At 42.9% G+C, this 14,351-nt stretch overlaps 1 protein-coding gene across 3 annotated transcripts in view; it reads left to right on the forward strand.

Moving 5' to 3' along the window:
- Positions 1-14,351, forward strand: part of STAC (SH3 and cysteine rich domain) — a 115,856-nt gene that overhangs the window by 80,989 nt on the left and 20,516 nt on the right. For all 3 annotated transcript variants that reach the window (XM_013973462.2, XM_018038450.1, XM_018038451.1), the window contains exons 7-8: positions 3,507-3,571; positions 5,082-5,170. In XM_013973462.2, the coding sequence (XP_013828916.1) occupies positions 3,507-3,571; positions 5,082-5,170 (154 nt within the window). The remainder of the gene's footprint in view (positions 1-3,506; positions 3,572-5,081; positions 5,171-14,351) is intronic.

Consider the following 14,351-nt stretch of genomic DNA (forward strand, 5'->3'; position numbering starts at 1 on the left):
GAGCCCAAGCTCTAGATCCCTTGAGCTGCAACTACTGAGCCCACACATCACAAAACACTGGCGTCTGCGTGCCTTAGAGGCATTGCTCCGCAAAAAGACAAGCCATTGCTACCAGAAACCTGTGAACCGCAACTAGTGTTTAGCCCCCACTTGCTGCAACTAGAGAAAGCCTTCATGCAGCAAAGAAGACCCAACACAACCATAAATAAATAATTTTTTAGAACACATCCCTATCACAACTTGTGGGATGCAGCTAAAGTTGTACCTAGAGTATTTAGCTCTAAAATTATTCCATTAAAAAATTAAAGCTGAAAAGTAATCATCTAAGCATCATATTCAAGAAGTCAGTAAAAAAAAAGAAATTAAAAAAAGAAGTCAGTAAAAGAAAAAAGAATAGATAAGGAAGCAGTAATAAAGACAAGGAATTATTATGCAACACAGGTAGCTCAGTAAATTCTAAAAACAATTATTTAAAAAAGTAGAATTTACAATTGATAATTTCAAGAGTAAGAGAGAAAGATGAAACAAAAGTAATAATTTTAAAAGAAGGAATGTCAACAAAGGTTGACCGGAAAGCATCTTACGACCAACTTCACACCAGCAGATTTAAAACTTCAAATGGACAGCTGCCAAGAAAGTTATCAGTGACCAAAGTATGACCCAAGAGGAATCAGTAATTAGAGAACTTGACTTGGCTTCCAATTATGATAGAAACAGAATCAATATGTTAAGTTTTTTCACAACAAAAATGCCAGGCCCAGACAACTTTATAAGTAAACATGACCAAACATTTAAGGAAGATAAAATTTCCAGATTAGCTAAGCTCTTTCAGGACAACAGAAAGTGCCAGCCAGCAGCATTCTCTGACTTAGTTTATGGGGCTGGTATAATACTGACCTCAAAACCAAAGGAATACAGCATGAGAAAGAAAATCACTGGCTCATCCCCCTCTTGAATATGGGTGCAGAAATCTGAAACAAAATCACCTCAGTACACTGAATCCAGTAATGTATTTTAGAAAGGCAGTACACAATTGCCACGTTGAATTTATTCCAGGGATACAAGGTGAGTCAGTGTCAATAAGCTGATAATGTCACTTGTACATGATCAGGTTAAAGCTGAAAGTCCACAACATCAGCTTGTTGGAGACATGGGCCTCCCAGGACTGCGAAGTAAAAGAGAAAGACAGAATGTAGAAAAGGAAGAGAAGAAAGCTACAGGGGGACTAGCAAAATCTGAAGGTTGATTTTGCATCTGTAGCATTAGAAAACATCCCTGCAGAATTAACACAGATTGTGTATGTTTCCATCAACAGCCAAATTATTTTTCATAAAATGAATTGAAAGTACCAAACATAAAAAAGCGTCTGATACATTATTTTGGTAAAATAGTACCCCAAAAATATTCTTTATACCTTTCTTTAGACCTTTCCCCTCAAATCAACATCTTAGAAATAGCCAGAAGGAATAGGTTTTTTAAAAAATCATTTTTGCAGTGTTCCATTTCTGCCTGTAACCATTTGACTTAAAACACATTTGGAGTCACTTCAAATAATGGTCAGCATAGTTCAAAAAATGATGCCCATTGTTGTGATGGCTAATGGATAGTCCATGAAAAGCTAAGATAACTTGAAATTACAAAACTGTAAAATCAAATAATATTGCACATGCATCTTGTGTAGTCTCAATTTTAGTTTCAATCAATAATTTTCTAAGAAGACAGTCTTGTTATGTTTCCATTCAACTACTCAATATTCGTTAAATGTGTCCAGTTTTATATTTATAGAATCAAGTATTATGCCAAGATTCAAGTAATCACTTAAAACAGAGAAAAGTATTGCTGGTCTCTACTCTTTTTAAACCAGGAAGCTGCATAGCCAGATATTCAGGCAGACAAGGTCTGTAAGCATCGGCCCGTCATTTTCCATTTTCCTACAAAGCGGAGCTCCTCCCGTGACTGCATATTGACTTCCTAGGGATAATGGAGCTGCGTCCACAGGCTCTGGAACCATAGTGAGTGAGTGAAGTCGCTCAGTCGTGTCTGAATCTCTGCGACCCCATGGACTGTAGCCTAGCCAGGTTCCTCCATCCATGGGATTCTCCAGGCAAGAATACTGGATCCTTCTCCAGGGGATCTTCCCGACCCAGGGATTGAACCCAGGTCTCCCGCATTGTTGGCAGACGCTTTACCGTCTGAGCCACCAGGGAAGATCCCTAGAACCATAAACCATGGACAACAGGTGTTTACTGAGCATTGGTACATTTACAGGGGCTCTTGTTCGGAAGTGTGTCTCCTTCATCACGGTTACTGAGTCCATTTGCAGGACAGTGGAGACTGTCAGGGCTAACTGACAGAGGGTACAGAGCTTTCTGTGATGTGTTTCTCTTCCTTTGCTGGTTTCCTTGACCCTCTGAAGGAGACCCAAAGGGAAGACTAAAACAGCAATGTATTATTTTTGATTATCAAAGCTTCTACAAGGTAGAGTGATTTCAACCCTATGGGCCCTATCGTATAGACTTGGAAACATGTGCCATCTTTTATTTTTGTTTAAGAAAGATACATGATGTTGGTCTCCTGGGTTAGATGGTTGAACTAGCTAAGGCAGAGCCCCCCAATACCCATCAACCCATCAGGGACCTTCCACAGCTGTGTGTGTAGACAGTGACAACTCCTACCCATCTTAAGAAGCGTTTTTCTTCATCAAAGGTCACAGAATGGCTGCTAAAATGCAAAAGGTAGAGAATTATGTATTTTAAGAACATACTAAATGAGAAAGCACTGTTTAATTTTTTTCTCCATTATAGCCCCCAATGCACTGCCAAATAAGAGATCGAGGAAGTATTTTGAAGTTTAAAACCTTAATCTGCAAGTAGAATACAGAGATCATCAGGAAACTAGCATGAAGATATTGAATAGAGATCAAAGAGTCTGGTATTTAGAAAAGTGTATTCAAATACAGTTAAATTGTGCCATACCTCACCTACCCTGCTGCTGCTGCTGCTGCTGTTAAGTTGCTTCAGTCGTGTCTGACTCTGTGTGACTCCACAGCCCACCAGGCTCCTCCATCCCTAGGATTCTCCAGGCAAGAACACTGGAGTGGCTTGCCATTTCCTTCTCCAGTGCATGAAAGTGAAAAGTGAAAGTGAAGTCTCTACCCTCCCCTTAACAAAGGATTGGATACATTTAACAAAGATGAATGACATGGTTTCTGCTCCTGAGAAGGGCACTGCCAAATGAGGCCAAGCAATGCAGGAGGATGTGTGCTGGCCCGGAGGCGTGGACGAGGGTGTGGCTGTGCAGAGAGTGTGGTGCGGACCCTGCAGGGGGTGCAGAGGGCAACAGATGGAGCATGACACGCGAGCTGGGTCGCTGAGGATAAGGAAAGGCGGGGAGAAACTGAGTTGAAACTGTGGTTCAGGGAATAAATAAAGCTACGTCTTTCAAGTGTGTTTCCCAAATGTGGTGACTGGGCTCATAAATCTCCTCCTTTTTCTGGTCTCTTTCAGTGTTCACGTATCCAGAAAATGGCACCGACGATTTCAGAGACCAAGCAAAGAACATAAACCACCAGGTATTTATGGACATCTCAGAAGACTGGCCAGACAGGGTCCTTAGATTATTCTGTGGGTCACCCCCCAAGTGGGTCATGAAATCAATTTAGTGGGGCCCAGACTAGCATTTTTAGAGAATAAGGTACCATGGAGTATATAGCATAGGCAGCCCTGAGCAAAACAAATACCAATGCACCCAAGGTACAGAGGATAAATATTGTACTGGGTGCTTTTGTTTCTGTTATGTGTGCTACCTACAAGCTGATATGTGCCCTACAGTATGTAAATTATATATTATGACTGTATTTCATAGTGGGCTTCCCTGGTGGCTCAGAGGTTAAAGCGTCTGCCTGCGATGCGGGAGACCTGGGTTCCATCCCTGGGTCGGGAAGATTCCCTGGAGAAGGAAATGGCACCCCACTCCAGTACTTTTGCCTGGAGAATCCCATGGACGGAGGAGCCTGGTGGGCTACAGTCCATAGGGTCGCAAAGAGTCGGACACAACTGAGCAACTTCACTTTCAACTTTTAAGTATTATATTTTATGTTAATTTACATATATAATTAGGATGGAATAATACTGCGTAAAGTACTTGAGCTTTGGGCAGCAAACTGAATCACAGATAGAAAGAATATAGTTATGTGCAGCTTTTGTTTATGTTTTCTAGATATGGCCTCTATTCATTATATTATTATATCTTCAAGTGTGTAGTTATACATTCTATATCTGCATACATATAAAATAATACACTATAAATACTACCTGTTGTATAATTTTAATTTATCATGTATATTATAAAGCAGAAACAATTATGTAGCTATAATATTTGTGTAGTTAATAACAGCTTATGTTTATATAATACCTATAAAACTCTTATATAGTTTACAAATTAGGGACACAATAAAATCGACCTCACAAGCCTGTTGTTAGCTTTGCATATGCTAATCCATGTACCATCATGCCTCTCACATAGCAAACTATCAAAAAAGGGTAGCTTTTATTATCATTATTGCAGTTTCATAGTCAGTGGATGGTGATACCATAACAAATCAAATCAGCCTCAGGCCAACATTTTTCATTTTTCCACAGCATGAATGAACTTATTTCTGGATGAATACACCCAGATCCCTTTGATATACTAGATACAAAATTGTCCATTTTAGGGAATAGAAGTTGTTTACTACTCGCCACCTGCCTCCTGTCTGTAGAGAGAATATTCTCTTGCTTGGACTCAAGTCTGTATCACCTTTCATGAACAACTAAATCAAAGGAAAAAAGTGATTTGAAGAAAACTGTAGTATTTCTGACAAAACGTTCCACATAAATGTTTTCAAGTAGTTTGTAATGAAATCAAACTCAGCTAGGAAATTAAAAATAAACCTATGTTCAGAACAAAATAATAATGGTTAGATATTTTAACGCAAAAGATTATGCTAGAATTACATTCAACTTCTCCATTTTCTGTCTTCTTCCTTTGCTCCATTTCTGCCTCCTTCCTCCTCTCATTTTTCTTTTATATTTCTCTTTCAGGGACCTCTTTCCAAAGACCCATTACCGATGAACACCTATGTTGCCTTGTACAAATTTGTACCACAAGAGAATGAAGATTTGGAAATGAGGTAAAAATATTTTTAAAGGAAGAAGAAGAATGAAAGATTTAAAGTCAGTGGCGATGTACATGAAAGAAAATAATTCAATGTGCGCTGCCTCCAAGGGCCTTAGAGCAGTGATTCTCAAATGTGCGTGTGCGGGGCTGGTTGATGCAGATTGCTGGGCCTTATTCTGGAAGTTTCTGACTCAGCATGAGTCAGTGCATCTTGGGGGGGGCTTGAAAATCCGAGTTTCTAACTGGTCTGCAGGTGGTGCTGACGCTGCTGGCCCAGGGACCACACCTTGAGAAGCGTGGTTAGTACATCATCAGTAGAGCTGCTACCGGGAGTTTTCATGAAGGCTGAGCATCAGATGCACTTGGCATCCTGTGGGGTCTAACAGGGAACCAAAAATGTACTTGCTGCCCAAATTAACACTGACTGACAAATCAGGCTAAAACTCTATTTATCCCTGCCAGAGACTGGTAGCTCCCCCTGGCTCGCACCTAGAGGTTCTTCTGTTTCTGAACCATCCCACCTCATGGTCACTGAAACAGAGAGACAGGTGAGCCTCAGGGCGCTCATGAGATCTAAACCTTTCTCTGGAACACAGTCTCATGTTTCAGGGGTAGTGTGGCTGGAGTCCGTACTGTGTCCACATCCTCCTTGCTGTGCCATTTTAAGCAATGTACAAACATCGTGTTTCCCAGGTGTTTCCCAGGTTTCCTTACTGATAAAAGGATAATAATGACCTTTTCCTCTTAAGGCATTTGTGAGGATGAAGTGAATAAGGTTCATAAAGCATATAGCACAGTAATGGTAGATACTCAGAAACTGGCCGTCAGTACAGTCTACGTAATGCCGTGTTCCCCAGGTTATCTCAAAGAAAAGACTTCACTCCTTCCCTCTATTCGTGACCCAAGCCACAGGCGCTCTCAGGACAAGCACTTGGTGTTTTCCAGCCCTGGAGCGGGATACGAGGGGCTGCTTTTGCAGCCACAAGGGCCCTTAGAGATGGGTTCTTTCCTCTTCTGAAGAGCATGGAGAGAAAAACTAGCACAGAAAACCATTTATATGTCAGAGCATTAGGAAAACAGCCTCCATTTTATGGTGGACTCCCCTGTCCACGTGCTGTGTCACTGGTCCTCCCTGCAGAAGGCTCTGGAACCCTTTGTCTGCACCCTGGAGCTCTCTGAGCTTTCCCACATCTCATGTGCGCTAAGTCACTTCAGTTGTGTCTGACTCTTTGAGACCCTAGGGACCATAGCCCACCAGGCTCCTCTTCCATGGGATTCTCCAGGCAAGAATGCTGGATTGAGTTGCCATTCCCTTCTCCAGGGGATCTTCCCCGACCCCAGGCATCGAACTCATCTCTGACATCTCCTGCATTGGCAGGCGGGTTCTTTATCACTAGCGCCACCTGGAAAGTCCTTTTCACATCTCAGGTCTGTCCATTTCCCTGTTGTGACTCCTCTGGCTTTTGCCTGAATATGGTTCCTCCTCAGTGAAATCAGCTTTCTCCTCTTCCACTTTCTCCAAAGTCCCTGAAGAGAAAAGAACTATCAAAAGCCTCCATCTAGACCCTGTTTCCTGGTCCCATTTGCCACTGGGGTCAACCTGGATCGCTCAGCTGCCCTTCCTGGTACAACGCCCAGTGGGCCCCATAGCAGATGTGGGTGTCCGGCCGAAGTCTGGCAGCTCCCCTAGCTCACACCCAAGGTCAGCTTTCATTGTTCACCTGTGGTCTGCTTCCAGCTGATTATCGGGCTTTTCCCAGGCAGAGTTCAGGCTTGGTTCCTGGCTCCTTAGATTCGTTCGGACAGTTAGGTTCTTGTACATCTGAATTTTCTCCATCTTTGAGGAAGACTCACTATGCTGAACTCACTGGCTGGAGTTGTAAATGTTACCTAAACAGCCTGGTTAGGTACAGCAGAATGAGATGGTGTTTGTCAGGTGAAGCCCCATTCTATCAAGATACAGCAAACCCTGCCAGTCAGAACCTACCTAGGATTCGGTACTGGTGTGGTCCCTTGCCCTCAACTGACAGTCAGTGTTAATATCTGCTGATGAAGACAAGGAGGACCTATATTTACTTTGCAAAGAACAGTATATTGGGTTCTTCTTGAGATTATCATTTGAGTGTCTAGAATTTAAAATTTAACGACACCCCATTGTGCAGGTCCCACAGCCTTATCTTAGAAAATTGTTCTGAACTTATTAGATGGAAATAATAGCTCCAGAGAAATATGACTCAGGAGTGAAGTTTTAACTGCCTGGTGGTGGTCGTACGTTTTTGTGCTTATGTTAGTCGGTTGCAGACCATTAAAAGTCAAGTTGTCTGGTCACGAATCAAACGTTTACACTCTGCTCCCAGGCAAACAGGACTATTCATTCCCAGGGATGAAATGTCTGCATTGCATAGACTGCAAGATTGAAGTGATAAATCATACTTAACTTTTTTTTCTTTGCAAAGAGATTGTAGGTTCCCATTTTAGAAGCCAAGCTCTGATTTAGAATGTGTAAGGCAATGCTTTGGGGATTTAGTATCATTCCTTGAATGAACTAGGGCTTTGTGAATTATCTTTTTCTCCTTAAACCATGAGGTAGTAAAAATCCTTTTAACAAAACTCTATTTTCATCCACCTTCCTTCTGACCCAGCGGGCATGCTGGAGATTATCCTCAGGAAAGAAAACAAAGGATACAAGAGTGGAGGGAATGTTGAGGGCATGAGCTTGAGGACAAAGGAGGTCCAACTGGCAAAGCCAACAGTCACAGATCAAAGCAGATGGACCATCACTTCAGCCAGAGTTTGCTATATATCTGCTCAATAATAAGAAAGCTTTTTCTGCCAACAGCCAGCAATCCAGACCTCTCTCCAAACCTCCAGAGTCTCCTCCATGCCTACCCCAGGAATGCCTGGCACCCAGGACCTCTGTCCTCCCCTGCACAAACCTGTCCCCAGGGTGAATGATGTCACCATCTGCACAGGCCTCAAGCCAGCCACCTGAGGTTTTCTTTTACCCCATGCCCAAAATGCATTCAATGTTCAGTTCCTACTGGTTCTCTTTGTCTCAGATCTTCTTTATCCAGCCCCACCTTCACCACTCCCTGGATTGCTGTGGGATCCACCTGGTCTTTGTGTCTAGTCTTACACCCCCTCACCCCATTCCTCCCTTCGCATTTACTTTGGTTGGAAAGGATGCTGCAAAGACAGCCCAGTGTCCTGGGATCGTATAAACTTTAGAGTCAGACAGAATGGATTCATGTCCCGTCCCTGCTCCTCTATTTTCTGACAGTAGGGCATCTTACCTAACTTTCTGAACCTCTGTCTTCTCATCTTGAAAGTAGAGATAATAAGGCCTGCCCTTGTAGGATGGTGGTGGTTGAGTTGCTAAATCATATCCAACTCTTTAAACCCCATGGACTGTAGCCCACCAGGCTCCTCTGTCCATGGGATTCTCCAGGCAAGAATACTGGAGTCAGTTGCCATTTCCTTCTCCAGGGGATCTTCCTGACCCAGGAATCGAACCTGAGTCTCCTGCATTGCAGACAGATTCTTTACCGACTGAGCTACAAGGGAAACCCTTGTAGGATGGTTGTCATTAAATAAAATAGCATAGTAGGAGTTTAACAGTGTTAATTCCAGTCAGTTCTGTTCATATTCCAGAGGTAGATGCTTCCTCTGCAGACATAAAAAATGAGGGAGAAAGAGAATGACATACAACATGGATTCACTGAATATTAAAGAATAAAAAGTGCGGGCATCACTTGACCTGGATTTAAGCTCTAGCCAAGCCGCTCACTAGCTGTGTGACCCCATGAAGCCTGAGACGGTTCCACAAGCCATCAAGCTTCTGCTTTTATAATACACTCACGAAGAAGAGAATCACTGTGCCTGCCTTAGGTCTGCTCATGACACACAAGTATGTTTAAAACTCTCTAATGCCCTCCTACTTCCCTTGGGTCTAGACCAGAATATTTATAGACATCTGGTAGCTTCTCTCACCCGGTGACTTCTCTGCTTTTCTGGCACCACTGTCCTCCTTGCCTCTCTGCTCCATCATTTATTCCCCAAAAGGACCATGCTTCCCTTGTGGCTCAGCTGGTAAAGAATCTGCCTGCAATGCGGGAGACCTGGGTTCAATTCCTGGGTTGGGAAGATCCCCTGGAGAATGGAAAGGCTACCCACTCCAGTATTCTGGCCTGGAGAATTCCATGGACTGTATAGTCCATGGGGTCTCAAAGAGTCAGACACAACTGAGCGACTTTTACACTCACTTTCAACTCTTGCCAAAGAAATTTTCTTCCTGCCCTCTGTTCCTCCCACCCTTCTACTCACCCACCACCACCACCACCATCACACACGCACACCCTCTTCCATTGACTACTATGCACCCACTAGATCTCAAGTCTTCCTTGGTGCAACCCGGGTGAGATCCTCTATGATATACTTTCATGACACCATATTTCTTTTCTTCAAAGCACTTATCTGTATTTATATATTTCTGGGAATGTTTGGTTAACTTATCTCTCCCTTGTAAAGCCCATGAGAACAAATCTGTATTTGTTAAATAACCCTGTGTCCCTGGAGTATAGGCCAGTTCTTGAGATTTGCTGCTGCTGCTGCTGCTGCTGCTGCTGCTGCTAAGTCGCTTCAGTCGTGCCCAGTTCTGTGCGACCCCATAGATGGCAGCCCACCAGGCTCCCCCGTCCCTGGGATTCTTCAGGCAAGAACACTGGAGTGGGTCGCCATTTCCTTCTCCAGTGCATGAAAGTGAAAAGGGAAAGTGAAGTCTCTTAGTCGTGTCTGACTCTTCTCAACCCCATGGACTGCAGCCCACCAGGCTCCTCTGTCCATGGGATTTTCCAGGCAAGAGTACTGCAGTAGGTTGCCAGTGCCTTTTCCTCTTGAGACTTAGTAGATGCTTACCAAATATTCCATGAATGAATGAATGAGTATTGTGGAGGTTAAATAAATGAACTAGCGTTGTCGCTGGCATATACAATTAGTGGGCAAATAGAGTCCATGATAATAGAATGGAAACTATAAAGGAGGAAGCTAACCCAGCTCAGAGTGGTTTACCAGGACCTGTTTCCTGAAGGAGATGGGCCTTGAACTCAGGATGAATATGATTTGTTGAGAAGAAGTTGTAAAAAGAGACCAACAGTAGTCCATAGTCATATTCACAGAGAGCGAAGAGTTGAAGACAATGTGGAGAGGCGCTGCTAAGCCAAACACAGTTTGGGCATGGTAGGGTGAGCCTCAGGAAGAGCGGGTGTAGGGCTCTGCCTCCTTATTCCCAGAGCAGTGCCTGCCCCTGTCAGAACTGCTGTGGTCCCATCGTTAGTCTCCACACACTGCCTGAAGGCAGAGGCTCCGCATCAGTGCAAACTTCCTTCATAAATTCATCTGCTGTCACCTCCCCAAAACTCTGGCACTCATGGAAGCCATGATAATCTTCCCACCATCATGGGCAGAGAGTAGGGGAGAGCAAGGGTGCAGGGCAGAAAGGAGTAGGCAGTGTCGGGGTCACAAAGACCTGGGTCCACCTTCCAGCTCTGATGCATCCTAGCTGCATCAGTTTGAGCAAACTGTTTAGTCTCTTGCAGCCTCCATTTTCTCCTTCCTAGGGAGACTGAGAAATGAGATAATGTTAAAAAAAAATGAGATGAGATTTCGTGCCCAGTACAAAGTGAGGTGTACAGTATATTTAGATACTGTCTCTTCATCGTTTGTATCATTTCATAATACATTTTATTTTCCTGGTCTTCTGATAAATTACTCTAAAGATATATAGTATATATATCTTTATAGATATATAGTTCAAAACTCTGTCTAATCTTTAAACACATCCAAGGAGACTTTATCTAATTAGTCTGGTGATAAGGAGGCTGTGACACCCTGTCTCTTACCTTCTGAGTAGGTTTTGTGGTTGCTGACAGGACATGCTCCAGGTGTGGAATCTCACCACTGATACACAAGATGTGATGCCATCATGTGAGGACTCTCCAAGCTGTCCTTGCAGATAATTTGAGGTCTGATAACATCAAAGAGCCACCTGGATTCCTCTGTCTGAGTGTAATGAGCCTGCATAGTAGATAACCTCTGTCATTAAGGGTCTTAGACAGTCTCCACCAAACACCTTTACTGTCTAGTGTTTTAAAAGTCCTGAAAATTACACTTTATGGAATGCCAGCTTAATTAATGAGCAAAGCTTTTCAAAATGCTACTTGAAATACAAACTGGTTAACCCCATTATAATCAGGACTGGCATCGTGATCAGAAACGGTCTCATAAATCCACAAAAGCCGTGTGTCCATCATTCTCCTGGCCATGTACATGACTGTGTGTGACACACTCACATATGCACATAACCCCTACACACTCACAGTCAGATACACACAAACTCACACACAGTCTCACACACACACACACACACACACAGATTCAGACACGCACACTCAAATACATGTGCATTTATGCACACATATTAGCAAAAGCTTGATAACCCATGCTTAGCCTTTTGATGAAAGTAAATCCTGCTATCCATATTTACAATGTAACCTGTCTCATTGAAAGTCTGCAAAATATTCTTGGAGATATCACTTATTAATTCACATTGATGCATATTTTTAAAATCTGTAAGAATAACTTCAGTGGCTTGGCCAAGTTGACATAGTATTTGAATAGTAGGCATATATAAATAACTCTGAGGAAGCATGAACCCCAGAAACATTGGTAGGGACTCTGAAATAAAAGATCAAGCATAAACAAGAAACTCAAGGGTTCAAATACATATTTAAGTGACCACGTATGTCTATTCCAAAGAATCCATTTTCCACATCTAAATCATTTTCATTTTTATTAGTTCTCTCCAAACAGATTTATATGATAATGGCCATGTTTCATAAGGGGTGAAGAGGAGAGGAAAAATTCCTATGAGCCAAAAGAGGGAATGAGGAAACTGCTGTTTGAATATTATTAAATTTTAAGAGTGATGTAAATTAATTGCCACTCAATCTGTTTGTGTCAGAATACCTAAATTTGGGGGCCGTAAAAGAAAAACATATCTTCTTTTGTAACTCCAAATTAGATTCCTGATTTAAAGTCTTGAATTGCCAGACTCTTTCTTGGAAGCCATAGGTCCCAGATTTTCCTGTGCATGAGTCTGAACAAAACCAGGCAACAGTTGTCCCATTAGCTAATATTCACAAAGTCCTCTGGAGGTGGGATGGTCTGAATTCACCTCTTCCTGATTTATTGAAAACACCACTTTAAGGTCAAGGGGTTCCCTAACCCTTGTGCGGCTATCTCCAGGATTTGTTTCATCTACCACCGCTCATCTCGTAGTGAGTGAGTATGTGCTCTCTGCAGTGTGCACAGTTCACAGGCCCTGTTATCAAAGAGCTCCCATGGCCATAAGGCTGCAGGCCCTCGACAAGAAAGTCCCTTCAATACGAGGTCTTGTGGGCAGAGAGGTAGTTCCAGATGCTGCTGCTGCACCTCAGGGAGGTGCTGAAACATCAACTGGGACGAATCAGGTCTTCTGACCACATCATCCCACTGCAGAATAGAACCGTGATCTAAAACTTAGAAGGAAGAGAGGAAGGAAGCTAATATTTAGGGAGCATATACTGTGTATCAAGGGCTTCCCTGGTGGCTCAGACGGTAAAGAATCCGCCTGCAATGCAGGAGACCTGGGTTCAGTCACTGGGTGGGGACGATCTCCTGGAGAAGGGAATGGCAACTCACTCCAGTATTCTTGCCTGGAGAATTCCATGGACAGAGGAGCCTGGCGGGCTATAGTCCACGGGGTGCAAAGAGTTGGACACAACTGAGCGACTAACACTTTCACTGTGTATCAAGTTATTTACACGACACCATTTCATTTAAATCTTTGAAAAAAAAAAAAAGAAGGCATTGAAGCAGCCTTGGGAAGCCAGGGAAGATTTAAGGAGTAGCATCGCAACCCATCCTAGACTTTCAGAAAGGGTGGACATGAGTACCTGTGCGGCTTAAATAGTGAGCAGTCATTCTCTCTTCCACTGAGGAAAGGGTAGCAGAAGAATCGTTCAACTGTAAGAACAGCTGGTGCCAGATGCAAGCCAATCGCAAATCCCATTACAAAAGAAGTTGTGGAAATTCACCGCAGGAGCATATTTAGATTCTTATATTCATCCCAGCCTTCATTCTGGAAAGACTGACTTAAAATTCAGTAGACCTTAGCAAATGGACTCTTGGCTGTTCAGTTCATATTCCAAGGAGACAATTTATGGTCTTTTACCCTTTTGAGGGGAGAGAGAGAGAAGCAAGTCCAGGAACCCACAGGTGGAAGTGGAGGCTTGGAGCTATTACCTGGGGAGGCAGACCCTTCATCCGCTTGTTTTTCTTCTACCCCAGGCTTTCCATCCTACACTGAGGTGGCAGGTTTCCTCTCTGAAAAGAAAGACAATTTATATTAGCAGATTCAGATAATGTGTTAATTTTGCCCTTTTTGGCCACTCACATTACTCCTTATAAATCTATTTGGATTGTTAAATTTGGTTCAAAAGAACAGGAAATGTGTGATTATAGAGTGGCATTCATGAAAAGTCACTCCTGGTCAAGGATAATTTTTTTAAATTAAAATCATTTTAATGTCAGAATTTTCATTCAAATCACTAATGAATGAGAGAACCAGTACACTTTCACATCTGATTCAAAGGAAAATTCACTCAGCACCCACATATAGGCAGTTAGGAGTGCTGATGTGAACTTACAAATAGGTGCAAAAGTAGATAATATTCACAGGGTAGTCATTGACTACTTTCTGCCAGACACAGTTCACTAACGTTTCTCAGGGTAAGGCTCATTTGCATTATTGCAGAGATGTGCAGTAACTCAAAGACACTGAAACGGGGAGGTGACCCAGAAGGGGGCACCAGATAGCACCCCAGATCAATCATCAGTTTTGCCGATTTCAGAGTCTTCCAAATTGTCCCTGACAGCCCCTTGCCTTCTTTCAACTGATGTGAGGTGGTTCTAGCAAGCAGTATTTTGCAAAAGAGAGAACAATGGTTAGGATGGTTAAACCACGTGTTACAATCCGTATGAATCTCCAGGAGAACATTATTAAAATAGAGACTCCTGGGTTACACCCGTACTGGAGACTCAATTCCCACTTGGAAATCTGTATGGTTAAATATTCCCTTAGACTCTGGTAATCTGCC

Source organism: Capra hircus, chromosome 22, assembly GCF_001704415.2.
Source record: "Capra hircus breed San Clemente chromosome 22, ASM170441v1, whole genome shotgun sequence".
NCBI classification, from domain to species: Eukaryota; Metazoa; Chordata; class Mammalia; order Artiodactyla; family Bovidae; genus Capra; species Capra hircus.